The sequence below is a fragment of the Callithrix jacchus genome, chromosome 15 (genome assembly GCF_049354715.1).
Source record: "Callithrix jacchus isolate 240 chromosome 15, calJac240_pri, whole genome shotgun sequence".
Taxonomy (NCBI): Eukaryota; Metazoa; Chordata; class Mammalia; order Primates; family Cebidae; genus Callithrix; species Callithrix jacchus.
This window is the reverse complement of record NC_133516.1, coordinates 91,912,290-91,940,117: the sequence shown is the minus strand read 5'-3', so window position 1 is coordinate 91,940,117 and position 27,828 is coordinate 91,912,290. Positions and strand designations below refer to the sequence as shown.

At 41.5% G+C, this 27,828-nt stretch overlaps 2 protein-coding genes across 45 annotated transcripts in view; one reads left to right on the top strand and one right to left on the bottom strand.

Moving 5' to 3' along the window:
* ABI3BP (ABI family member 3 binding protein) overlaps window positions 1-24,440 on the top strand; it is a 263,790-nt gene extending 239,350 nt beyond the window's left edge. For 32 of the 34 annotated variants that reach the window (XM_035274239.3, XM_054246102.2, XM_078352229.1 and 29 more), the window contains 5 exons: window positions 19,005-19,084; window positions 19,860-19,889; window positions 20,733-20,894; window positions 22,001-22,123; window positions 23,057-24,440. In XM_035274239.3, the coding sequence (XP_035130130.3) occupies window positions 19,005-19,084; window positions 19,860-19,889; window positions 20,733-20,894; window positions 22,001-22,123; window positions 23,057-23,172 (511 nt within the window). In that variant the 3' untranslated portion in view covers window positions 23,173-24,440. The remainder of the gene's footprint in view (window positions 1-19,004; window positions 19,085-19,859; window positions 19,890-20,732; window positions 20,895-22,000; window positions 22,124-23,056) is intronic. The other 2 variants (XM_035274263.3, XM_035274240.3) reach the window with 2 other exon arrangements.
* TFG (trafficking from ER to golgi regulator) overlaps window positions 24,264-27,828 on the bottom strand; it is a 35,627-nt gene continuing 32,062 nt past the window's right edge. For 6 of the 11 annotated variants that reach the window (XM_008982565.6, XM_008982567.6, XM_008982564.6 and 3 more), the window contains exon 8: window positions 24,264-25,426. In XM_008982565.6, the coding sequence (XP_008980813.1) occupies window positions 25,044-25,426 (383 nt within the window). In that variant the 3' untranslated portion in view covers window positions 24,264-25,043. Of the gene's footprint in view, window positions 25,427-26,134; window positions 26,176-27,828 lie in introns of all 11 variants that reach the window. The other 5 variants (XM_078352232.1, XM_078352233.1, XM_008982569.5 and 2 more) reach the window with 2 other exon arrangements.

Genomic DNA, 27,828 nt, shown 5'->3' with positions numbered 1-27,828 from the left:
GGAGGCAGTTAATATTCCACACAACTATTCTACATGAAGTAGCGAGAACTCTAAAGGAAGCATGCCCAAGGTGCGATGGGATCCCAGGGTGGGAGGCGCTACAAAACGTCTGCAGAAATGAGGAAAATCTTCCTGAAGAAGGTGACACCTGGTCTGAGGCTTGAAGGCTGAGTAGGAAGGAGCTAGCCAGGCGATTGTAGGGGAAGAGAGTGTTACAATGTACATGTCAGTACATGGAGGCCCAAAATGGCATGGTTGTGTGCGGTGAAAAATGGGCTGTTTTTTCCTCAACTTGAGTAGTGATAAGTGGATGGAGGCAGAGGAAACAGAGTGGGAAGCCAGGGTGTAGAGACTTATAAGCCAGATCAGGAGATGGAGAGACCCTGAAAGGTGGTAATTGGGAGGTTGACTTGCCTCCCAATTTGTGTTTTCTTTCTGGCTTTTAGTTGGAATAATCACTTTTGATATTTGAGCCTATTCATACTGAGCAACAGTTGCTGGAATAAATCTAACAAAAAGTAACTTTTTGTTAATGTCTTGGCAAAAGTGGCATTTGGGCATCTGACTTAACTGGTAAAGTAGGTGGGGAAAAGAAAAGTGCCCCAGGGCTAAGATTCATTTTATTCAGTAATCACAGGTCATGGGGCTCACATGTAGCTTCTGGTTGTACTTGTTTTAGGGCTCATTCTAGCTGTTTCCGGAGATTGCTTCAGACTAAAAGACAGCGTGGCCCCTTTTTCTACCCTCATCATGTATGTCTTGCTTATTGCTCCTGTCTTTCATCAGTGGGCGTTCTGAGGAGGACCCCTAAAACCTGTCCTTATCTCAAGATTAGCAAAGCCCAGGCAAGTCCCTGTCTAAATTTATCTTTGGGAAAAAGCAATGTTAAATCATGTTTAGGGCCTCCTAAATCAGGATCCCATGCCGATTTTACCACTAGCACTAATTTCAGGCCATTCCTGTGTCTATGTGTGGCTTAATTATATTATTTTAAGAATTTAGTATGGTTCAGTGAAATCCATCAGGATATCAGAATCATTAATTTTCATATAAATGATTTAGCCAGGATTATATTGGTAGTCCCTAACTAATGGATCATGACTTAGGAGTTGTAAATAGTAGTTTGAAGTAAAGAACATTTTTCCATTTAAGGAAAAACATAACACATATGGATGTAAAGGTGTTTTCATGAACACTGTTTAGTCTTCAATACATGAAACTTTATGGTGGTCAAGGAGTTCAATAGATTCTAGCTCCCAATGAGCCTGTGAATGCATTTCATATCTCTCTTACCAGGCATGTCAAAGATTCATGTGTCTGTTCAACAATGAGCAAAAATGTTTGGGAAAGATTAAAATATATTGAAACCTCCATTAGAAAAATATCCATTAGAAAAAATAATGAATTATGGAAAATGAGGTAAATTACTTCAATTAATTTGAGATTTCTGAAGCTTCAAAATATCTCGGGAAACAAAACTAACATACCCATTAAGTAATTGGGGAGCGTAAAAAAGCATACCAAGTAAGTGTAGGATTGATACAGAAGTTTTGCGAATTAGGAAAAAAGCTTCATAGAATACCTGAGACTAGAACTTGATAAAGAATAGGATGGAAGGAGTAAGCCCACAGGGAAATGAAAAGGAGCAATAGTATTTTTCTTTCTAATCAAATCCATACACACGATTTAGGTGAAATACAAGTCGTTCTCAAACTTACTATTGACAGCAAGGCTACAGCCAGAGTAAGAAAGTCATTAGTATCCAAATAGCATGAAAACCTTTTTTCATACTACCTTGAATTGTTAAGTCAGGGTTTCTTTCCATTTTATTTCTTCTCCTCAACCAAGATCCATGCTAATAAAGGACACCATAAAATAAAGAGGAAATATGTACAGGATGTAGCCACCAGGTGGCTTTTATTAGCTGTAAAAAATAACTCTAGGCCAGGTGTGGTATCTCACACCTGTAATCCTAGCACATTGGGAGGTCGAGGCAAGTAGATCGCCTGAGGTCAGGAGTTCGAGACCAGTGTGGCCAACATGGTGAAACCTTGTCTCTACTAAAAATACAGAAAATTAGTTGAACGTGCTGGTGGGCACCTGTAATCCCAGCTACTTGGAAGGCTGAGGCAGGAGAATCACTTGAACCTGGGAGGCAGAGGTTGCAGTGAGCCAAGATTGTACCACTGCACTCCAGCCTGGGCAACAAGAGTGAAATGCCATCTCTCAGTCAGTCAATCAATAAAGTCATATTTCAATGCTTGGGGGAAATCTTGAATCAAAATGTATAGTAAAGTTGAATTTTTAAAATAGACGAAGTTTGAATTATAGCTGTTAAAATTCCCCCATGAGGTTCTGGAATTCCCTATTTGAATAACTGGATCATAGTCTGAAATGATTATTACAGCTCTGTTCCAATCCTAGGAAATACATGTAAATCATTTATTTTAGTAGCATTTTCCATTACTTCCTGACTGAAAAATATGAGATCTGAATTCAGATAATAATTACTGGCTAAACTTTAGACAGACATGGTGGAGTCGTTTCATGTTAGAACACTTAACCCAGGAGAAACAAGGCAGGGATTTGAGATCTACAGAGTGCTTTTATTAGAAATTCTGAATGATCACATCCTAATCCTAAAACAGAGTGACAGTGGACTATTCCCCCACTTTTCCTTTCACAGTGTATACCAAACTTCTCCTGCCTGTTTTTATGACATGCGCAGGTTTTTATCTAGTCTGCAGAAGGTCAAATAATTGTCCAAAGTAAAGGACCATCCAGCCGCTGTTTTGCTAATGGTAGTTTAGCTCCACACCTAGCATTAGATGTTCTTGTCAATAGAGAGCCATGTGGCTGTTCTAGGGTGCTGGGTGCAGCTCCCAAGGGTGGCACTGGGGGAGCTCCCCAGCCTGCCTAGCAGCTGCAGTGTGCTGTGGTTACATATATGCCCAGGGAAGGGGGTGTCATTGGTGGCAAGATGTGACTGTTTTAGTCAAATGATGCAAAAGAGATCTGTTAACACAGGCAAATTTCATCTCTTTAGGGAATCCCTCTCTCACCTCCTACTCCCAAAATAAAATGTAGATATTGGTATCCAGAGAAATCACTACTCACCTAGCCCTCCCTAATACTTACTTTCCATTTATTTCTAACCTAGAAGTCCTCTTCTAACAACAAAAAAAAAAACAAGTACTGTGTGTTCTAAGTGGGAGCCAAATGAGAACACATGGACATAAAGAAGGGAACATAAACAGGCCCACTGGAGGTTGAGAGAAGGGAAAGGAGCAGACAAATCAACTACTGAGTGATAGGCTTTATACCGGGTGACAAAATAATCCATACAACGAACCCCTGTGACACAAGTTGACCTATATAACAAACTTGCACATGTACACCTGAACCTAAAATAAAAGTTTAAAAAAAAATCCTGCCATAACAATTACCCAAGAATACCAATCCTCTATCTCCGTAGGCAATATGTGGCTCTTGTTAAACTAAAACAAAAATATTAAGAGCCTCCCCTATCTCTAGCAAACCACTTTGAAAAGACCACTATGATTAGCTTTAGTTCTGTGACCAGAGGAGCTGATATGTCTTAAGTCTTACACCACTGCTTATAGGGACAGCGAGTGTGGATTATTGATCTCTTATGTCTCCTCCAGCTCTAAAATGATATAATTCTGTGATATTCAAAGCCATACATGGAGTCACTCAAAGAACTGAAACTAAAAATAAAACTAAAACCTAGGTCAATCCCATAAGTAGAATTGTCCCAGTAAACTTTTTTTCTTTAAAGCTCTGTCTGTAGTCTGCAATTTGTTTTCAGATGAATTGTTTTTAGCACACACTTTGATAATCCATTCATGGACTGAGTTCTTCCTAATGAACTGGCTGGGCAAATGGATGGACACGATCACTGCACATTGAAAAAAAGCCCTTTAATCCTACTCTTCTCTTCCAATGAGTTCACTTCTCTCCTTACTTTACCGAAAAATTGATGAATCCATGGTGTGTGCCAGACTTACATGTGGTCTAACAATTTCCTATGGAAAATGTACTGTCTGGTAATTAAGATAAATCAAATTCACCTAACCTGCTCAAGTACTTTTCCTGACCTCTGGCTCGGGAGGATTTTGAAGAATAATTCTTTCTCTAAGAATGAAATCTACCAGAGTATCCTATAGCTGGCAGCAATGATAGTTTGGGACAGTTGTTTATGTGGATTTAATAAAATATTGGCACTGGTTAGCTGGAACAGAGGCAGCAACTTCTTATACACTGTCAACTGGCGGAATCATGCAGGCATGTGGAATAGCCACTGTATCCTTTTCATAGTGTTTCTGTGAAATTCTAATCTCTGTATATTCTGTATTAACTTTTCAACATCTCTTCTTATGGGCTTTGTAGAAAGGAGTAAAATAAGCTGCCAAAGAGTCAGGCATTTTATTTAGTTTGTGGTAGGTGTGGGCAGCAGAAGAGCAATTCCTTCCTTGTTGAAGAAGAAAGTGATTGCTCAGTTTAGCAACTTTTCACTATATACTTTAAAAGTCATATACTTTTAAAGCACAAAAGAACAGCTCGTTAAAAGTATGTGACTCCACTAGTCTATAAAGAGAAAAATTCTTCCTTCTCATATCGCTATATAGTTTTTATGACTTTTTCTTTGCATTCATGGGTATGTAGGGAGGGAGTGGGAGAAAGTGATAACAGTACTACAGAATCAGAGTGCAGCCCAACTCTGGAATTTCTGTGTCCCCACAGAAATAGGGGAACACCAAAAAAATACCCCTTATGGCATAATAGGCAGCTAGTTTATGATCCTGCGACTGCTGATACCCTAGCCTTTTTTGACTTCTAAGTGCACCCTTGGCTCTCCCCTCTTGCTCCTTATCTGTGTTCCCAGATCTGTACAATGACTTTACATGTGGCAGGTATCCAGAAATGCTTACCATAATCCTTCAATGTCCTTGGAGTTAAGCTTACCCAAACTGATTGATCAGACACTCCTCTCCCTTGTCAAGCAGGCTTTACTCTCTTTTTTCTTATTTCTTATTTGACTTTTCCATTTATCTCCCTTTGACTAAATCCTCACCTGAATGGAGATCAAATATTTCAAGACTACACTGGGGGTAAAAATCGGCCAGCTAAACAACTCAAACCAATGAGCAGCTACAGGGTGGACTTTCTATATAAAAAGCAGTTTGCTTGAGGTTTGTAAGACTTTTGTTAGAATGAAAACGAACTTTTTAAACTAGTAAGGAGTATATAACTAAAAAGTTTATCAAATAATAAAATATTTACTTCAGTTTTAATTGTAGGCAAAAACAGAAGGAAACGGTTATAGAAAGGATTGAAAAGGGGGTAGGGCACGACAAGTGTCTGCTCGACCCAGATCTGAAGGTTACCCTTGAGGACATTACCACCACTTCCACTACAGAAGAAATCAGTCTGAGGCTAAAATCCTGCAGGTTAGAAGTTCTGTCTCTTAACAGTTTTGCTCATGAACCAGAGATCACACTTTTGAAACCTTAGTTTTTCACTTTTCAATGAACTGATGTATTTCTTTCATTGTCGTCACGCTGATTTTTACAGCTGCTCTCAAACTGCTGGTGTCAAACCCCCTATTATGCCGCTCTTCTGAAGTAATGCTTTGCAGTGCTTTCTGGACTCAATAATTAATATATTACCATATCTTAATAGAACATTTCTTTTCTTAGCCTATGGATCTATGTTGATGGCGTGCAGAAAGGTTCACCTGTTAAATATTTGATCTTCCCAATAAGGGCTATGCCCTTATTATAACCTTCACAAGCAAAAACCAAATTTATGTGGCCATAAGGACTGTCAAATTTCCCAGTAATATAAAATCTTTCAAAAAATTCCCAATATAAATATAATACTAGTGAATATTTGTAGCTACTATGTGTCAGGCACCTTGCTTTTACATGCATTCTCATTTACTCTTCACAGATACTTTTATACCCTGTGAAGCCATAATTACTGTAATTAATAGTATCGTCACACATAGCATTATCGTTTTTACATATGAGTAAACTGAAGCTCAGAGAGATTAAGTTACCTCGAAGTCACACATTAGTAAGCTGTGAGTCTTTCCAGTTCTAGAACCCATGTTTTTAATGCCCCTGGATCATGCTGCCTCCTGATGGGGATGTGTGGGAAAGATGGTTTTTGTTGGGATTTACACCTACCTAGGTAGAACCAGGCATTGCATTCTGTGAGGCTTTTTTTACCTGGCTTGTCCTAGATGGGGCCAAAAGGCTTGACCAAAAGGCAGTTGTCATCTGGACTGCATTCCATTTAGGTATTTATTTTAATGTGGTAGGTCTTATAGTTCTTTAATTTTCATTTTTATCAGAAATGTATGTACATTGCTTTAAAATTCAGTTACCACAAAAGCATCTCCTCCCTGTTCGTAAATTTGGTTCCCCAAATGCAAAGTTTTTTGTTTTAACCATTTTGCCTATTTCTTCTATTAATTAAATCCCTATGTCTAGCCTGACCTTTTCACAGGATGATCAAATACTCCAGTCATCTCTCTGTTCTATTTGTTGTGTGTTTTTAATGGCAACATCTCTTTTGGGATTCCTATCATCTTTTGCCTATGTTTTCAATGCCCTAATTCCTGCATCACAAGTCTTCTTCCTTCTTTCTTTACTCCATTACTTTGTAGCACTTAATATATCTTGAGCAAAAGTTACAAAAAGCAGTATTTTTGAGTGCTTACATGTTTTAACATTTGTGTTTTACTTTGATATTATTGTTTAGCTGGACCTATCAGCACAAAATAAGACTTTTGAAGGAATTGTTCTGTTGTTTTCTAACTCCCAGCTCTGATCTGGATCCATTGAACGGGACCTACTATTTTCTTCTGGTTTTAGGACTTGTCTTTATCACCCTAGTTCACTGAAATTTTGTAACTCCTGTGTTTTAGTCCTTTTTCTTTTCCATTTTGCTGGGCAGAGTAGGCCTTTTCAATCTAGAAACTCATCTTTCAGGACTGGGAAATTTATTACACAATTTCTAGAATAATTTTCTATCTCCTTTCCTGTTATCTCTTCTAGAATTCCTACTAGTTGGGTACTGTATCTTCTAGAATAATCCTCCAACTTTCTTTTCTCTCATTTTTTCATCTTTTACTTTTTGTTCTAGTATTTGTAAAATGTCCTCAACTTTATCTTCCAAAACTTCTGTTTGACGTTTCTTACTTCAAAGAACTCTGTTTCCCAAAATTTTAAATTTTATTTTCTATGTACAATCAATGGACATTTCTCTTAGACCTATGATGTCATTCATCTTATAACAAAATGTGCTTCTTCAGAAAAAATTTTACCACTGCGAATAATTATTGTTATATAGGGTTTAATCAGACCAAAACAAAAATGTGCCTTTTGGTTCCCATGTTAAATTTTGTGCAACATGTTTTCTTTGAAACTTGTCAAATATCACAAAAAACATGGGCCGAAAAAAAAATAACCACCCTAAAAAAGTAGCTAACATTTGTGGCCATGCTAAAAATGGAGCTTAAGTGTACATAACTGTGAAATAAAAAGACATGGAGACAATTCCAGCAATCAGTCAGCCTTGGCCAAAGCACAGCGCTTTTGGCAATGGCCTGGAACAAATGTGGAATGCATTGCTCATTTGAATCAAAGTCCAAATGCCTATGATTTCTTTTTTTCCATTTTCAGTTCACTATACTTCTATGGGCTTTTTGTTTTTAAGCCTCTTAACAAATATTTAATCTCTGGAAAATATTTCATGTGAAAACACCCCCATTTATGTGTGATTTATGTAAATGACAAAGTTGTTTTTGTATGAACAGTCTCTCATTGCAAATGACAACTTTTATCAATTGCCCAGTTTACAAAATGCCGTCATTTGCGTTCTCTCATTAAAAACCCTATGAGGAAGGGTTTTATTCCCGATTTCACAAAGTTTTAAAGCTTTGAAAAGCAAAAGCAGTAACAGTACAAGGGTTTTGAGCCTCATTGTTCTCAAATGAAAATTAGGAGAAGATGTATCTCATCAGGGTTTGCATGTGTTGTATTGCTTTATATATGCAGAATGACTAATGCATCCGATACACAGTAAGCATTCAGAAAATGGCTGCCATTGTTGTAGCACTAGAATCTGTTGCCTTAGACTAGATTCCAGCAGTGTGTTAATGCAGTACCTCAGTGATCAAGAAACTGAGTCTTTTTCTTGCTCACTTAGTTCCAGCTATACTGAACTGACAGCTGTCATCCTTCTGTTTTTCATTCATTTATAAGATATCTATCTTTTGTTCATTCTGCATTCTTACAAGCTTCTCAAAGACAAAAATTATTTATCTCCCAAAAGCTTTGAACAAATCTCAGACTCTCAAAATATTATCGGCTGACTCAGGTTGATTTTTGAATTCAAAGTTCTTTCACGGCCAAGTCTGCTTGCTGCTGAAAGGAAATCTTAATTTCAGGCAAACTGCTTTACTGTTTCAGTTTCATTAAAGGATTTGCTTTGTTTACATACTTTATGAATAAAAATTGCTAAATAATATGATGAATAATTCTTAAGGATACAATCAAAGGAACTTACAATTCCAGGGGACCTAGGCTCATTTGGGGGTTTATTTTGTTTAACAAAATGTTAGAGACTGGCCAATATGAATCTGGTGTATCGAGAAAGAGATGTCTGTGTTTGTGTTCCTGCTCTTCACACGGCAACACTATCATGCACCTTTTCTGGAGACCACAGCATCCTGTGATCCACAAGACCCAAGTTCCGAGGGATACAACTAGGAAGTCCTTGCAAAGAAACACTTACATGTATCTATTCCCATGGCTTAGTCTACAGTTAAATAGACTATAGCGTAGAATAGTAGTTCTCAAACATCAGTGGGCACATGACTCACCTAGGGAAGTCATAAATTCTGACCTGAATCTCCTTAAAATTTGATTCCATACCTAGAGTAGGAAAAGAAATCTGCATTTTAACACACTTTCACCACTGCCACCCTATCATGTGATTGTGACATAAGTAGTTCAAGCCCCACAGTGAGGAAGATGGCCTAAGTCCAGGGTTATACTCAGGGTTGGGATAATAGAAAATAAAACAGAATCTTGCAACTTCTTGGCCCCAGGAAGTAGCTGAGACATCTTTAAGAAACAGGCTCCTTGTTTTTGGAATTAGCCTTTGTTTATCATATACCACTTTCTTGCATGTCTATTAACAACCTGCCAAGTTATTTGTACTAATTTGGAGATTTTTTTTTTTTTTTTTTTTTTTTTTTTTTGGAGACGGAGTTTCGCTCTTGTTACCCAGGCTGGAGTGCAATGGCGCGATCTCGGCTCACCGCAACCTCCGCCTCCTGGGTTCAGGCAATTCTCCTGCCTCAGCCTCCCGAGTAGCCGGGATTACAGGCAGCGCCACCATGCCCAGCTATAATTTGGAGATTTTTAAAGACATCCATCGTTTTTTATTAACTTAATGCTTAATGAAACATTAGACAAGCTGTTCAGAGAATAAAACTAAGAAATCATTTTTCTTTCCTCAACCTACTTCCGGAACACTCACTGTAAGGTCTATTACCGAGTCAAAATGAGGAAACTGAGGCCAGTGTAAGAAAATGAAGCTGATTTATTCAGCTCCTGGGCGAAGTTCTATGGTCAGCAAAAGGGCCAGAGAAGTCACGCTTGACTTCTCAGGGCGTTGGGTTTTATGGGGAGTGGAGGCGATTGATTGGTTATTGGGGAAACAAAGCATAGGCGATTTAATTGGTTATAGGGAGACAGGGCGTGGCTGTGGTGAGTTGCTATTGGTAGGTGGGCGTGACTACTGGTAGGTGGGTTGGCTGGGGATGTGATTGGTTATTGGGGAAACAAAGCATAGGCGATTTCATTGGCTATAGGGAGACAGGGCGTGGATGGGGATGTGATTGGCTATTGGGGAAACAAAGCATAGCAGGTTTTGGCGAGGTGTTTTTTGGCCTCAGGTTGGGGGTTGAGCGCTTAGTTTGATGCTAAATGTAGATCTGGGTGCAGTAGCAGAGGTAAGTGTGGAGAATTCACATGGAGAAGCCAGATGCTGAGTAATGTGCTCAGAATAATAGCGCAGTTATCAGGCAGGAGCAGGGATGGGCGTGTCCGTTTAACTCCTGGCGAGGCAACTGGCTTACATTCCGATCTTTTTGGTGATATAGAATGCCGCTTCTTTCTGGCTACTTCCTGCTGAACAGGGGTGGAGTGGGGGAGGTTAGTTGGGAGTCAGACGTAGGGGTGAAGCAGCATTTGATTTAAGGCTACCCTGGAAATTTCCCTTATGCGAGCTTGTAAAAACCTGAGAAAGAAAGGGGCTAGCATTAGTAAAAAACAAACAATGATAAGACGGATGGGAGCTAGCCAGGTAAGTATGGGGGATTGCCACCAGCTAAGAGAAGAGTCCGGTGCATTCTGTTTCCTTAGGAGGTCTTCTTGGAGGCGGTAGAGAGTGTTGACATTTCCCTCTACTAGACCTGTTTCATCGATGTAATAGCAACACTGCTCCTGGACAAAACAAGCAAGTACTTCCTTTTTCTGCTGTTAACAGGTCCAGGGCCCATCGATTTTGGAGAGTTACCTGAGCCAGAGACGTGATTTGTCGCCTGGAGGGATGCCAGGGAGGCAGTTGATGCCTCAATGGCTACCCGGAGTTTGTCTTCCAGTTGAGCAGCTGAAGTGACACTATAGCCTAGAGCACCACTCCCTACTCCTGCGGCTGCTAGAGAGGAGGCTAGGGAGAGGCCGACCACTATTGGGAAGAAGACTGCCCATTTGCTCTGGTGGTTTGGGGACAGAGTGACAAGGGATAAGAACTCAGCCTGTCCATATAATTTTAACTGTGGGACCAAGGTGGCCAACATGCAAGGGAAGGGAAGAGAGGTATCCATAACTTTGGTTAGAGTTCCATTGCGCCAAAAGGACCCTCCTGGAGGTGCATAGAGCGGGGAGGTTACCTTTGCTGTAATATTGCAGTTGGAGCTGTTGACGGTGCCGTAGCAGAGAAAGAGATTTTGAGAGTGTACCTTAAACAGGGGGATGCCTGTTAAGGGGGTGTTAGGCCGCCCTGTAGGCAACTGTGACAGGTTGAACCCGGTCTGGAGGGAACTGCAGCAAAAGGGGGGTTGTTGAGGGAGGCACATAAAAAGCAATTGGTGAAATTTATGGATTTGGCTAAATTTAACACATTAGCACCTTGTTGTACTGGAGTTAGCCAGGAGAAAGGTTGGGAGGTTTTTTTGGAGTTTGAATTGATTAGTTAAGGTGGCTTCATTTTCTAGGATGGAATTGCCTAATGAGTTGAGTTGGTCTGTCTCCACTGACACAATGCAGGTATGGGACCAGAATATTAGCCATGTGCCACTAGTATCTGTCTGTGCCTGAATTGTATATTTTACCTGCAGTTCCCTTCTCCCAGCGACTGTTCCAGGGGTCACTGATGGCGAGTTGCACTTTGCCTTTGCCATCATGCCGAGCATCTTTCCTGTTATTCTGTGTATGACACAGGAGCTATATGGGCATCCACCATAGGTGGTGTTCCACCAATGACAGTAGTTTTGGGTTTGGTCATACAAGAAGCATAAGGCCATGTTGCGCCAGCTGTCTGTGAGAATTTTGGTTTTTGATGCTTTGAATTCAAGTACTATGGTTGACTAACAACCTGCAGGCTGACAGTCCGCTTGGGCAATGTATTGGGTTTTGGTGGTCTTACCCTCTGCCCAGGATTCTTGAAGGTAAAAGCGCCAGACATATGAGTTGGCTTTAAGAGGAGATATTAGAAGTGTTGTTAGGAGAAGAGTTTGGAGGTTTAGAGAGTGATGAGCGGGGGCCACGTGTGAGGCGAAGGCGAGTGGGGCCCAAGGGTTCGGACCTCCACTGGTCCTTCTCAGGAGCCAGTTTGAGGCGGGACACATGGTACCACGGGGTGTGGCCCAAGAATTTGGTGGCAGTGGGGGTGGTTAGCATAACGATATGGGGTCCTGAACACCTGGGCTGCAGAGATCCTGGCTTGAGCTCCCAGAGGAGAACACTGTCATCTGGATGGAGAGGTGTCACCGGGTGGGAATTTTCGGGTCCTGGGACCATGGGGAGAGTGCAGTCTGTGTGTTCCCTGAGTAGGTGGTGGAGGAGAGAGAGGTAGGGGAGGTAGGAAGCCAGAGGAGGTGGTTGTACTGGGAGATTATGAGAAACCAGAAAAGGCCAGCCGTACAGTAGCTCAAAGGGGCTGAGTCCCATTGGCTCCCATGGGGTGGCTCGGACATGGGCAAGAGCAAGAGGTAGGAGTGTGGGCCAAGAGAGTTTTACCTCGATGGTAAGTTTGGCCAAATGGTTCTTGAGGATGCTGTGAGCTCATTCAACCTTACCCGATGACTGAGGGTGGTAACGGGTGTGCAGTTTCCAAGAGATGTTGAGAGACTTGGCGACCAGTTGGACCACCTGAGCGGTGAATGCTGGGCGGTTGTCTGACTGGATGGTTGTTGGTAAGCCGAAGTGAGGGAAAGTTTCCTGAATTAGGGAGGCCACCGTATCCATGGTCTCCTTGTAGGTAGGGAAGGCTTCAATCCATCCAGAAAAGGTATCTACAAAGGTTAGGAGGTAGTGAAGTTTTTTTGTGGGCGGGCATGAGTAAAATCAATTTGCCAGTCTTGGGCTGGCAGGTTGCCATGCATTTGGTGAGTAGGAAACTGTGGCTTAAGGCTTCCTGGAGATGAGACCTTAGAGTAGGCGACACACGCCTTGTGTACTTGCTCAACGGTCTGGTGTAGGCCCAGTCAGAAAAAAAGGGGCTGTACAAAGCGGTACAATTCCTTGGGCCCTATGTGTAAGGATTGGTGGATTTCAATAATAATTTTTGAGGCCTGTTCCTGTGGAAGGGCAATTTTACTATTTAAGAAGATCCAGCCCTGATCAGACTCAGTTCCTCCTTGTAATGAGAGCCTGCTTTTCAGATGGTAAGCTGGTGGCGTAGCCATGGCAAGGAACAGAACCGGAGTGGGGGCTAGCCTGGTACCAGTTAAGGATTTTGCTGTGGCATCTGCCTTTGCATTTCCCTGGGAAACGGCATCCTGCTGGGCCTGATGTCCTTGGCAGTGGATGACCGCAACCTCTTTGGGCAGTGACAGAGCCTGCAGGAGGTTAGAGATTTGAGTAGCATTGATGATGGGGGACCCTTTTGTAGTACGGAATCCCCTTTCAGAGGGCTGAGTGGCAGTGGGTAATAAGAAAGGCATATTTTGAGTCAGTATAAATATTTACTCATTTTTCCTGTACTAATGTGAGAGCTCGGGTTAAGGCAATGACTTCTGCCTTTTGTGATATGGTTCCATTAGGGAGGCGACATGCCTCGAGGGTGGTTGAGTCAGTGACTATTGCATAGGCTGCTTTTCGCTGCCCCTCGGCTATTATGAAACTCCCGACTACATAAAAGGTAAGGTCTGGGTCGGTTAGAGGAAGATCAGTCAAGCCCTCTCAAGGTTTAGCAAGGGTATCTATGAGTTCAAGACAGGAATGGGCTGGGGAAGGAGAGTGGAGCGGAAGAGGAAGTAGAGTAGCTGGGTTGAGTGAAGAAGTAGGATGGAGGCTGACCGAAGGATTTTCAATAAAGAGTAGATGAAAGTCTTGTAGGCAAGAGGGTCCAAGGTGAGTGAGAGATTTGTGTGAGAGAAGGTCAGTTAGTCGATGAGGTGAGAACACTGAAATGGACTGGCCCAAGGCAAGTTTTAGGGATTCCTTGGTAAGTTCTGTTGCTGCTCCTAGGGCTCGCAGGCAAGGCTGCCACCCCGACTGTGGGGTCAAGCTGTTTGGACAAATATGCCACAGGGCCATATGTGGGGCCCAGGGGTTGGGTTAAGACCCGACCCACTCTTCCTTGTTTTTCATCAATGAACAAGTGGAAGGGGCAGTTAAGATCTGGCAATTGACGTGGGGGTGCCGTGGACAAGACAGTTTGTAGGGTTTTAAAGGCCTGTTTTACAACCCCTGGATGGGAGAGGGGTCCCGTAGGTGTGTCTTTAGCTGCCGCATACAAGGGCTTAGCTAGAGTGGCAAAGTTAGGTTTCCAGTGATGGAAAAATCCTACAAATCGTAGAAAGGAGAGGATTTCGTCGGCCGTTCTGGGGGGCTGTAGTGCAAGTAGTGTTTGTTGGAGATCTGTCATTAAGCTCTTAGTCCTGGGGGTAAGGTGAATGCCTAAACAGATTACCGAGGTGTCTGACAACTGTGCTTTGGAGGGGAAACCCGGTACCCCCGAGACCCAAGAAAACTAAGGAGGGTAGCAGTGTGTTGCTGCGACATGGAGAGGGAGGGGCTGCAGAGTAACAGGCCATCCACATACTGAAGAAGGAGACTGGGTTGAAGGGGCCAAGAGCTGAGGTCAGCTGCCAACACTTGCCCGAAAATGTGGGGCTGTCTCTAAAGCCCTGGGACAGAACTGTCCAGGTCAATTGTTGTGACAGATTAGTGTCCGGATCTGTCCAGGTGAAGGCAAAGAGAAAGTAAGACTCTGGGTGAAGGGGAATAGCAAAGAAGGTGTCCTTGAGGTCCAGAATCGTAAAATGAGAGGTAGTGGAAGAAAAACTGGATAGCAGGGTGTAAGGGTTGGGGACCACTGGGTGGAGAGGTACCACTGCCTCATTGATTAGACAGAGGTCTTGAACCAGGTGGTAGTTGCCAGATGGCTTTTGGACTGGTAAGATAGGAGTATTACAAGGGGAACTGGTGGGAATAAGGAGTCCCTGGGCTAGAAGTCGAGTGATGACAGGTTTTAGACTTTGGCAGTGGTTTCTTGAGATGGGAAACTGAGGACGGGAGGGAAAATGGGTGGGGTTTTTGAGGAATATTTTGACTGGTGTGTGATGTGTGGCCACTACAGGCTTAGAGATATCCCATACTGAGGGGTTAACTACCTCAGAAGGGATAGGGGGTTGAGGCAAGGAGTTATGACTGGGTGTGTTGTCAGTTAGGGTACTAGCAGATGGGTGGATGATGGGGTTGGCTGTGGGGGACCGGCGAGTTGGAGGGTAGCCCCTAGAGTTTGGAGCTCTAGTAAGGGATGCTTACTAGATCCCTTACTAGGATATCTCGTCCTAGTAAGGGAACTGGGCATGAGGGTATGTTTAGGAAGGAGTGAGAGAATGGGTGCCCCTCAAGGTTACAGGCTAAGGGATGGGTCTGGTTGGGACAGGAGGGCTTTCCATCAATTCCCATGACAGATCTGGGAGGACATATCTAGGTCCTGAGTATGAAGGCAGTGCAGAATAGGTAGCCCCCATATCCACCAAGAAGGAAATGGACTTACCCGCTACCTATAGTGATACCCTGGGCTCGGAAAGGGTGATGGAGGTCTCTGAGTCTGGGCCGCCAAGGAGCTCAAGCAAAGGGACTGCATCCTTTGGACTGGCCTGCCCCTCACATGGAGGTGTGGGAGGTGAGCCTGAAGTCCGGGACGGGCAGTCTACCTTCCAGTGTCCAGTCCATTTGCAGGTCAGACAGGGCCCAGGGGGCGGACATGGACAGGGGCACTGTCGGGCCCAGTGTCCCTCCTGGCCACACTTGAAACAGGGACTGAGTGGAACCTTCGAGGCAGTCTGGATGGGCCTTGAGGGGCCCTTCTGTAGGAGTTTCAATGGACCCCCTACACCAGACTGGGTGAGTTGTTGGCCTTAGGGCTGCTACAAGAGCCTGAGTTTGGAGGCTTACCTCTTGCTGGAAATGGGCCTGACGGGTGGCCTCAGCCTTTTCCTCTCGGCCATTGAAAACCTTAAATGCCATGTTCACCAGGTCTCATATGGGAGTTTGGGGGCCCTCCTCTGCTTTCTTTCGTTTTTTTCTAATGTCTGGTGCTGACTGGGAAATAAAATGGGCTGTTAGAAGGGTGGCCCCAGCTAGAGAGTCTGGGTCTACTCAGGTATGAAGGACCATAGCATTGGCTAATCGGTCAAGGAAAGCCGCTGGGTTTTCAGTAGGACCCTGAGTTATTTCCCACAGTTTATCATAATTAACTACTTTTTGGGCTGCATCTTGCATGACCGCTAGGAGGCACTGCAGCATTTGGTCTCAGCGGTGGCGGCCATTTTGGCCCGTTTGATAGTTCCAATTAGGGTCGGCCTCAGGGACGGCTACCGCACCAACAGGCATCTGATTGTTGGTGAGATGTACCTGATCAGCATATGTCCAAGCTGCTGTGAGGATGAGGTTATGCTCATCAGTAGTAAGGGTAGAGGACAAGATTACATAAGTGTCATGCCAGGTTAAGTCATATGCTTGGGTAAGAGAGCGAAATTCCTTGGTATAGGCAGTGGGATTGGCAGAGAACGACCCTAGGTGTTTCTCAATGGTGGACAGATCAGAGAGAGAAAGAGAAGGGAACGTGTACCCAGACAACTCCTTCTGCTCCATCCACCTCACAGAGAGGGCAAAGAAGGGCGCTTTTGTCGTTGGGAGCTCTGTGTGAGGGAGTGTGAGCACAAACAGGAGAGGCCATGTGTGAACCTGGAAGGGGAGGAGCAGGAGGAGGTTGGGGTTCCACATAAGGTGGGGGGTTAGTGGGTCGGGCGGAAGGGTAGGGAGAGTTCTGCAGGCAGATTGGGGTCGGAGAAGGAAGACGAAGTCGGCGACAAGGCTGAGGGCAGTGCAGGAGTGTCTTTGGCTAGGAGTACCTGGGCAGTATGACAGGAGCAGCAGAGGTTGGGGTGGGAGTGCAGATGCCAGAAAGCCTGAATGTAGGGGACCTCCACCCACTTGCCATTTTTTTTGGCAAAAGTTATCTAAGTCTGTCAGGATATTAAAGTCAAGTGTGCCCTCCGGAGGCCACTTGGACTGGTTGTCCAGGGGATACTGTGGCCAGGCTACAGTGGAGGAAGGTAGCCTTTTTCTTTTTATAGAAAGACCCAGCTTGGGGAGATTCTGAACCAGGCATCCTAGTGGTGACTTAGGGTTTGGGTGGGATTTTTGATTACCCATATTTTGCTTCTGGTAGTTAATTAAGGGCAAGGAGTGGACACGGAAGGGTATTAAACCAAAAATAGGCAGAAGAGCTCTTTTCCCGGAGGGGGTGGCTGGGAGAACTTACAGGCTGCAATGATTATAACGAGAAAGAAAATAAAAAGGGACAGGGCTAGAGCTATCTGCTACATGGAAGAATTTGAGGAGGTTACAGGAACCAAGCTGGGAAGCGAGGTTTTAGTGGTGGTAGAACAGTAGGAGAAAAAAGAACAGTTATTTCTAGGGATGAAAACTCAATGAAGGTCCCCTGTAGCCAGTGATCTGTTACCCACTGTAAAATATCTTCTACTTTGAGAGAGGCAGGCCTGAACCACTGTATATTGGCTAGCAGGAGCCTAATGAAGCTGGCAAATCTACAGTAGAGACAGAACCACATGTAAGATTGACAGACTAAGGGTGGTGCCCCCCAGATGGGAAACCAATCTGATGCCTTCCTGGCCACATCCTCAGAGGGATATTTCAGGGTGTCTTGGCTAAGGGGTACCTGTATAACCCCCGGGCCGGGTCACCTCAGAACTTTTGGTCCTGAGGTGAATCACCATTATGCCTTATGACGTCTCTGTGGAACCGCGGATGGAGGCCCACACAAGCCCTGTAGCCGTTAAGCTGTGGGACTGCACATAAACTCACTCACTCACTCACTCACTCACTCACTCACTCAGGAATAGAGAGAGAAACAAAGTTTGTAAGCAGGAGCTGGCCTGCCAACAGGCGAGTTTGAGATTGAGAGCTGGGGGTTCAGTTTTGGTCCTGGGCAGGGCCTGGACTTGTAAGTGGGCTTTTGATCACCCAAACCTCAGCCGCTGCTGTGGAGATGATCAGAAGGGTGGCTCAGCGTCCCGGACCATCCTACCGAACACCAGAGACTATGAGAGGGTTCAGGAAGGTGGGGACATTTCCCTCAGATTCCTGGCCCTGAGAGACCCCTTACGGGGAGAAGACGAGTGTAGGGACGTCTCTGCTACGCTCAGATCCTCGGGACGAGGCTGGGGCCCTGGGCCCTTGGCAAGGGACAAGAAGGAATCCCTGACGTGGCCGCGATTACAAGCAGGGAGTCCACAGAGCAGGCACCAGGAAAGGCTATGGGCAACAGAAGTCTTACCTCATGGCGGAGCGGCTCCTGGTCCAGCCTCAGGTGGAGGAGTCAGTTTCCCCCAGGAGGGGGGGTCTTAACCACTCCTTCTGGGTTTCGGCACCAAATCTAAGGTCTATTACCGAGTCAAAATGAGGAAACTGAGGCTAGTGTAAGAAAATGAGAAGCCGATTTATTCAGCTCCCGGGTGAAGTTCTATGGTCCAGGACAGGGCCAGAGAAGTAGCGCTTGACTTCTCAGGGCGTGGGGTTTTCTGGGGAGTGGAGGCGATTGATTGGTTTGGGGAAACAAAGCATAGGCGATTTAATTGGTTATAGGGAGACAGGGCGTGGATGTGGTGAGTTGCCACTGGTAGGTGGGCAGCAATTGATTGGTTTGGGGAAACAAAGCATAGGCGATTTAATTGGTTATAGGGAGACAGGGCATGGATGTGGTGAGTTGCCACTGGTAGGTGGGCGAAACTACTGGTAGGTGGGCAGGACTACTGGTAGGTGGGCTGGCTGGGGATGTGATTGGTTATTGGGGAAACAAAGCATAGCAAGTTTTGGCGAGGTGTTTTTTGGCCTCGGGCTGGGGGTTGAGCGCTTAGTTTGGTGCTGAATGTAGATCTGGGTGCAGTAGCAGAGGTTAAGTGTGGGGAATTCACGTGGAGAATGTGGAGATGCGGAGTAATGTGCTCAGAATAATAATGCAGTTATCAGGCGCGAGCAGGGATGGACGTGTCCATTTAATTCCCGGCAAGGCAACTGGCCTTAACCCTCACGGTCATAATTTCAAAATACAATCAAGAGGGATGTCAATATAATAGGGGAATGTTGCCTCCTATCCGTCAGGAATATATTACAAGTATTTTTTTATTTCCCCGTAAACAGTTATGAATTCCAAGTGAAACCCAAAAACCCACTTGGCGAAGGCCCGGTCAGCAACACAGTGGCATTCAGTACTGAATCAGGTAATTACATCAACAGTAATTCCCAGAAAGGATGTAAAAGGGTCACAGTGGAGCATTGTTTTGCATAGGAAACTTGTTTGAAACCCAGCTAAACACCACATATATTCTGTGTCTCGAATTTTTAGAAACCCATTTGTAGGAAAAAGCAAATTGATGAAGGTTTAAAGAAACACCATGAATGTTTTTCCTCACTTAAAAATACATCAGTTTAATTTAAAAAGCATAATCAAGCTATACTCTTTCAAAAAGCTAGTGAACGAATACTCCCCTGTATGCCGAGAATCAAAATATCAGTGAGTACATCCAGAAAGGGAACCCCACGATAGCTTAGTAACAGCTGTGAAATTTTCTAATTAGACCTTACAAGCTCCAATTCCTTAATGAGACATCTGCACATACAGCATTAATATTTGCATAATTTTTATACCAACTGTAGTTCATGGCATCTTGGTAATTTCTACCATGAAGGTTTTTTTTTAATCAAACTTAAAGGCAGCAGCTTTTGAAATTAAAGTGAAGGCTGGAACAGTGACAAAGGTTCCTCCCTACTCAAATTACACGTAACAGATACAACTGAATACCTACCAAGCAGGAGATTATCAAATCAAGAACAGTTTGCAAAACAAAACAAACTTTCAAATTCAATCCTTAGCAAAAATGTACAATTTTGCAAATAAAATTTCTTAACAACTGTAAGCACCCATAGTCTTCATGCCACATGGAATGTTGGGGTTTTACCTAGTAAGGGCTGACTTTTTTATTTATTTCTCCTCAGCGGACCCAAGAGTGAGTGAGCCAGTTTCTGGTAAGTACCTGTCTCGATGAGAACACAACTACATGTTTTTCTAAACTTACTCAACTGAACAGGCCGGGCAGAATGTGAATCATGACTTCACGTTTTTCCACTTAGTCTTCTTAAAAACAGCAAACAGGTATGAATGTTTGCCTACACATTGTACAACACTGAGGACTGTCCCAAGATGTTCTGGGAACAAGTTGGACATTCTGAAATTTGCTTTCACTCATGCACAGGGTTATTACTGTTTAGTAAGACAGCCAGTGTAATCCCAGCACTCTGAGAGGCTGAGGCAAGATAACTGCTTGAGCCCAGGAGCTGGAGACCAGTCTAGGCAATGTAGTGAGACTCCCTCTCTACAAAAGGTCTAAATATAAAAAATTAGCTAGGCATGATGGTGTACACATGTGGTCATAGCTACTTGGGAGGCTGAGGTGGGATGATTGCTTGAGCCCAAGAGGTTAATGCTACAGTGTGAGCCATGATCCAGCTTGGGCAACAGAGTGAGATCCTGTCTCAAAAAAATAGTAAGATATAACACCCTCATTTCCACTTTTAGTAACAAGTCGTATTAAAGCAGTTGTCTAAATTTTATAACATGCTACAAAAAAGAAACCTAAATTTGCTCCTAAAGGACACTGTCTACATCTCTCTACAGAAACTATTCAGCCATCTAAACACCTTAACATACTGCTCTCAGATTTATCTACTGACTTGACTTGTTTAAATCCTTCTAATATTTTTGGCTCTAATATTTATCATGGGGTTGGGGGGAAGGTATAAGCAAGTTGACAAATTTTGCAAACTGATTTCTTAAAGTCTAAACTGAAACCATCTGTTTTCCTTATGTAGCAGGAAGAGATGCCATCTGGACTGAAAGACCCTTTAATTCAGACTCTTACTCAGAGTGTAAGGGCAAACAGTATGTCAAAAGGACATGGTATAAGAAATTTGTAGGAGTGCAGCTGTGCAACTCACTCAGATACAAGATTTACTTGAGTGACTCCCTCACAGGTAAGCCAGGCTCCCAGCTCAGTTTTCAGTCCTTGACTTACGGGAATGTTTTGTGGCATTGTACAATTTGGCCTTTTTCTTAAGAATTCCAGGCACTAATGGGTGCTATAAACACAAGCTTTTCCTCTGAGCAAAATGTTACTGAAATGGTTATCATTCGTAGAAAGCAAGAATTTAAGGAGTGCTTTTAGAAGGTAAGTAATAAAAATGGAATTATAAAACAGAGCCATTGTGGCTAACTGGAATGCACTTTCACTAACCATGATCAAGCTCCATTTTGTTACAACCATCCAGGATAAAAAGCCTACTGACAATGAAGTGACTAACAATAATCATGGAATTAATATAGTATCTTCAAGATGCTGTAAGAGCTACAATACCTTGCTCCATACCCAATAGGTTATAATTTTCTATATTCAGAGTAAAAATTTTTAATAATAGGCTGGCCCCACCATAAAAAAGTAGATATTTTTTCAGTCATTCAACTGTTCTAAGTGCTGAACACAGAGCAGCATAAAAGGTATTTCCTGCTTTCCTACAGCTTACGCCTCCTTCCTTTCCTTAGTAAGGAGAGACAGACAATACATAAATGAAAATGTATAGAGGTACTTTGAAGAACATTTTGAAAAAGGTGAAGGCTTCTCTAAAAAGTTAGCACTAACAAAGGAGAAAACTGAGAAGGCTCTAACCACACAAAGGTCTAGAGGAAAGGGAAAGTGCAAAGACCTAAGGCAGAATACCCCTTCCCAGTTCCACGAGTATGGCCCAATAATCTTAGTAAGTGAAGGGGCAGGCAGGTGTGTAATCATGTGGACCTTTGAAATAAGATAAGGACTTTGGATTTTATTCTGAATATAATGGGAGACTCCTGGAGAAATTTATGGAGAGAATAAACATCATCTGGCATGCATTTTTAAAAGATCATTCATCTCTGAGAAGGGGAGGGGAGGAAGAATATAGGAAGGCAAGAGACCAACGTTGGTTTGAACAAGGATAACAGGGAATGAGGGGAGAAAGTACAAAAACAGTAATGAAGATTATTTCAGAACTGTTACATATCAAAGTAAGAAAGTAACACTTTATCCTTTTCACTTCTGGTTCTTCAGGAAAATTTTATAACATAGGTGATCAGAGGGGCCATGGAGAAGATCACTGCCAGTTTGTGGATTCGTTTTTAGATGGACGCACTGGGCAGCAACTCACTTCTGACCAGTTACCAATCAAAGAAGGTATGTTTTCTGATCTTCCTCATAAGCAACAGTTTTACAGATTAACCCACAAAGAAATCAAGCTGAGGAAACCAATCAATTTAAAAAGAATTTTATAGTACTACTGCTCTACACATCTGGCTAGGAAAAAATGAAGACTTTAATATGTTTCTCAGCTTAGAAACTTAGCGCCAAGAGAAATTATACAGACAATATAAATAGATCCTACTTCAAGAAAATCTAAATTTGCAAAAACAGACATAAAGCAGTTTCCCAAACTTAAATCAATGTATTAATGTTATGGGTTTTGTCATACTGAACACACTTCCTTTATTTTTCTCTCCTTAAGAAACAAAGTTTTTAAACTACTGCTACTATAAATGGAAAAAAATAGTACATATCTTGCAAATAACTGTATAAATATAATTAGAATAGAATAATTCTGTGGAAAATGAATAACCTCTGTAAATTGCTAAAGACCCATTAGCACCAAGCTGTGTAATGAGCACTGAATAAGACTAAAAATTAATCCTTGTCTAAGCAGTGCAGAAGGGGGTAAATTAATTGTTCATATTAGTCAGGAGTCACCAGGAGGTTCTCTAAATAAACATTTGATTAATTTTTCAGTAACACATTTTGTTCACTGATACTTAAAAATACCAACAATAATAAAAGATGACCTACTAAGTTCTGTGAACACATTAATGGGCAGTGAAACTGTCACTACCAACCATCCCCTCCTAACTGGACCTGGCAAATGTCAACACCTTTTCAGGTGCCCATTTTAGCCAACCAAGATGACACCGTAGGAGAAAACACCAGAGCTTCTTGCTCTGTCTTCTAAATGACTTTGCTTCACTCAGATTAGCCTTCAGCTATTCCACATCCTTCAATCTATCAGTTATGAGGGCAAAAATATAGCAGCTGTTAAAATGAAACTATTTTCTCTCTCAGGGTATTTCAGAGCAGTTCGCCAGGAACCTGTCCAATTTGGAGAAATAGGTGGTCATACCCAAATCAATTATGTTCAGTGGTATGAATGTGGGACTACAATTCCTGGAAAATGGTAGATGCTGCACAAAGTTACCTTCTGTTTCATCACGGCAAACAAAATCATTGAAAACACTATGTCACATTCATTTAAATCTATTTTGTTTACTATGTATAAAATTCTACAATCTAATAGCAAGACTAGATGTTTATTATTAGAATAGATTGCTAAGAGTATTTATCAGGTTTTACAAAGTCATTTTAAGAAAGCAAGACATTGATGTTAACAGAATAACGTTTTTGGGGAAGCTGGCTCCCTATACATGGTATTTTAAGAGATCGTTTGTATATTATTTATCACACTGTTGTAATGATGTTTTGAGATACTTTTATAACAAAATTAACATCAAAAAAGTTCTATACTTTTTAAAAGAATATTTACTTTTATTGATGTGTATGCTTCCTATTGATGAATTAATTCCATAAATCTCTACTTAGTTTAACTTATTGGATCAAATTATCTTCAGCATATATATCTGGGGAAAAAAGGTCCGAATATTCACATTTATTTTTAAACTTCAATTTTTTAAGCAATAGCTGACTAACTTTTTGGAGGAGTTTAGTTACACATTCATGCTATTATACACTTCCTTTAAATATCCACAAATCATTGAAAAGATTAAATCAGTAAATTTCATTACAATTAAAAATGGAGTCTAATATATTGTTTCAAAAGATACACTTTTACCCATCATAAATGTTACAATATCTGAGTATACTTTGTTAAACTATCCCTTTACCCAGTTGTCTTCATATTGTTTTTATGATTCTAATGAAGGTGTATGTAGAGACTGAATGTGAAGTCTGAGCACGAAAAGGTAATGCATGATGAGATCTCCAACCATTTTACAGGATATTTACTATGTATTTATATGTAAGACCTCTATAAATGAATGTATCTGAGAATGTTTTTGTAACTGTGTAATGAAAATGACTCATTTCTATTAAAAAGGTATTTTCCTTCAGGCAGGGAATGAGCATCCTTGCTGCACTGTTGCCATCATTCTGAAAGGACCTTTCCCTGTGCTTACCTTGCAACATGCTTCAATCTTCTCAATGCTACAATTTGTATTTTTCAAACAAGTATAAATTCTGCAATAAAGAGATGTAGTTTTTTTTAAGATGAGTTTTTATTTCTGAATGGTTCATCACTATGTTAACTATACCTTTTATCTCAGAAGGAAAATCACAAAGTTATCCAGGCTCTACCAAACCCCCATAATATCTGTTGTTTATGTCCTAAATTAACCTTTGATCATATCGAGTAATAAAGTTTATTTTAAACCAATGATTCCCAAATGCATTTTCTTTTTCAAAGAAAGGACAAAAATCAAATGGCACTGTTTCTCTGGATAGAAATCTGTAAGTTAAAATGTTTATACTTCAAGATCAAACACCAATAAGGATTTCTAAAAAATTGTTCTTTTTTCACATTAATGACTAAATTTCAAGACCACTAATGGATTCAATCATCTTTATTAACCTATCAGTGTTACACTGTATACATAATATCTAGTTGTAGTCTCAAAGGGCTCTACTTTAGTACATCATGTTAATAGTAAAAAGCCAAGTATGATGGCTAAACCTCACCCTAGCATCTTAATATCCTCTGGGCAAGGGAAGCTAGAAAGTCAATCACTTTATACACGTTAAGAGTAGTGTTCCAAAGTAACTAAGAAGCTGCTACGTTTTTTAAGCAGGGAGGAAAAAACTTTCATTTTGGTCTTTGTGGTCCAGCAAATTATACTTTCAATTAATAGCAACAATGGTATCATAAAAAATGCTCTGCTTTTTAAATTTCTGAACTTCAATACAAATTAAAATAATAGTATTGGAGTCTTTTGGGAGGCTGATAGCTAGCAGCTACATTAATTGGTATAGATGAGCCTCCTTATCGATAACCAGGTCCAGGTTGGGTATAGCCCTGACCAAAGGGAGGACGGTTACGTGCATAAGGATTAGGCCCGCTTGGAGGAGCGGTCATGGTACTTCCAGGAAGAGAAGTAAAACCTGGTCTTGGTTGATAGGCCCCAGGTTGGCTTGGAGCTATTCCAGGTTGAGAGGCAGGAGCCACTGTATAATTAGTAGGCTGAGAGGTTTGGGCAGTGTAAGTTTGTGCAGGATAATTGCTCGCCTGGTACTGCTGTGGCGGCTGAGCAGGCAGTTGTTGAGGCTGACCAGAAAAGGCAGGAGCTGGTGCCTGGGAAGTTGGTTGCTGGCCATATCCCTGGAATTGTTGAGGCTGCTGGGGTCCAGTCTGCTGACTATAGTTTGCTGAAAAGGCAAATAAATAACATGTATCTTATCTTTTAGTAAAGCTTTTCCAGAGAATTAGTCTTACCGTTATGGACCAAAAATGGTGAGAAATTTAACAAATATTTATGTAACAAGCAGAGTGGTAGATTCCATCATCACATAATATTTCAAGACCAAGAAGTTATCAAAGAGACATTTTCTACAATTTTTTAAACCCTCTGAAACATAATCCCTGTGAGCAAATTCCTGTTATAGCATAATTCCTAGACCAGAAGCTCAAATGATAAATAAAAGACTGTACTTTCTAGGAAGACCAAAAAACGGGAAAGCTAAATAGTCGTTAACCAGATTTTCAGGGGGGCCTACTTAACAACAGTATCAAATAAAAACACATTGCAGAGAATGAACATTTTTATATGAAATACTACAAATCTTATTGTACTAATTAATTAGGTGCTTTAAATTTTGCTCACTCTATAAAAACTAGGCCATTTAAGAATAAATACAAAGTACCATTTTAACATTCCTTAAAATCTTTTAAGTTTGGTATCTGATGCTTTTTGCCTTTACAATATTTTGACTTAGTAGTATAGCATAGCACATAAAAGTATACCATATTGCCCCAAAAAAAGCAACATCTATATTCATTATTTACTAGGATGTAATTTTTTTTTTACAAAGAAAGTCTGCTTCACTGAAAACTTTTATCTCTACCATGAAACACACCTGCAGCTACTTGCAATGAAACCTCTCCATTGACTGGAATCCTGTCAGCATTAAATACCAGATACATAAGAAAATTATTAAAATATGTACAACCCTGCATTAAAAAAAAAAAAGGATTGAATGAATTTGAGTATATTCTGAACTCACCTTGAACCTGGGTTCAAAATTTACTCATGAAAGAAACCTTTATGACACAGTCCATGAACAAAACTGGAAAAGGTCAGAGGGAAATTGGCAAACCAACAACAGTGTCAGAGGGTCCAGTGTTACCACCACCACCACTCAGTCTCCAAGCAGAGTATTTAGTTGACTATTTCCATATCTCTCAATCAAATTCAAGTTAATAGACTGGTAGGATCAGAAATACAAAGATAATTTGAAAAAAACTAACTTTTACTCAGAGTGAAGACCCTGACTAAATTTATTAAGAGCAAGCTTAGTTCTTAATAAGTAAATCAAGTATCTTTAACGTATTTAACGCATGGTAACATCTAAATACTGAACTAAATTCATAAAAAATTCTGAATGTCATACAATTTGTCCTATCCTCTACATAAAACTTAAATTTTCACTATAGAGTTTTGAAGAAACAGATTGATTCAGCTTTATACTGAAATGCCTATTCATTTTAAGACTGCAAGAAAAAAGAAAACTCCCTTTTAATCCTGGTAACTGAAATCTAAACTTTTTTTAACTGAGCCTGGAGGTAATCCAATCCCTAATTATTGCTTAAGGGTGGGAATAACCCTACAGGCTGAAGATTTCATTAGCAGCCCACCAGTCTCTTGAACATAATGTGACAATGATTCTATTGTGTGTATAGTCTCCCTTCCATCCTTCCAAAATAATAACTTAGGTGAAGAACATCAGAAATAGCAAAACAATGGAAATATGGAAATTATGTGGGGTTTTTTTTAATACATACAACATCTAACCTTTTAAGGAAGAAGTCTGCCAACTCTGGTCTAGGTTGGGAGAATGCAGAATGATAAAGGGAAATACTGAATTGACCCAGCTCCCTCCACTGAATGGCTGTATGTGCTTTAACAAGTCATAATCTCTTTGAAACCTAGTTGCCTCACTTATAAAATGCAAAAGTCTGAGTCCCACACCCAATCAAATGAAATTCAAAATCTCTGGGAATGGGGCCCAGCTACACAAACATCCCCCAAGTGATTCTAAAGCATAGTGAGGGCCGAAATCCCCTGAGATTAAATGACAACTAAATCTCTTCGGCTCTGCTATTCTTTCTATAAATCGCACAATTTATAACACTAATTTTTTTAAAGAACTGCATCCTAAAAATAACCTTCCTCCTAATATAATCCAAACTTAAGTTCTATTTATTTTATACAATTAAAAACAAGTCGCTATAGGTTAAATCACTCTACAGCAAATATACTCTAAATAAAATTAATGACTGAATGTTATGATCTAGGTCAGGAGTCAGCAAACTTTTCTGTAAAGAGCCAGATAGTAAATATTTCAGGCTTTGTGGGCCACATGGTCTCTGTTGCAACTTCTCAACTCTGCCATTCTAGTGCCCACGTAGCAATAGAGAAGATAAAAATAAGTGTTCTAAGAAAACTTTACTCAAAAAAAACAGGCAACAGTTCAATTTGGCCTGTGGGCTATATTTTGCTGACCCCTGCTCTAGCTGATACCACAAAACTCCATAAAATAGAAGTTAGACA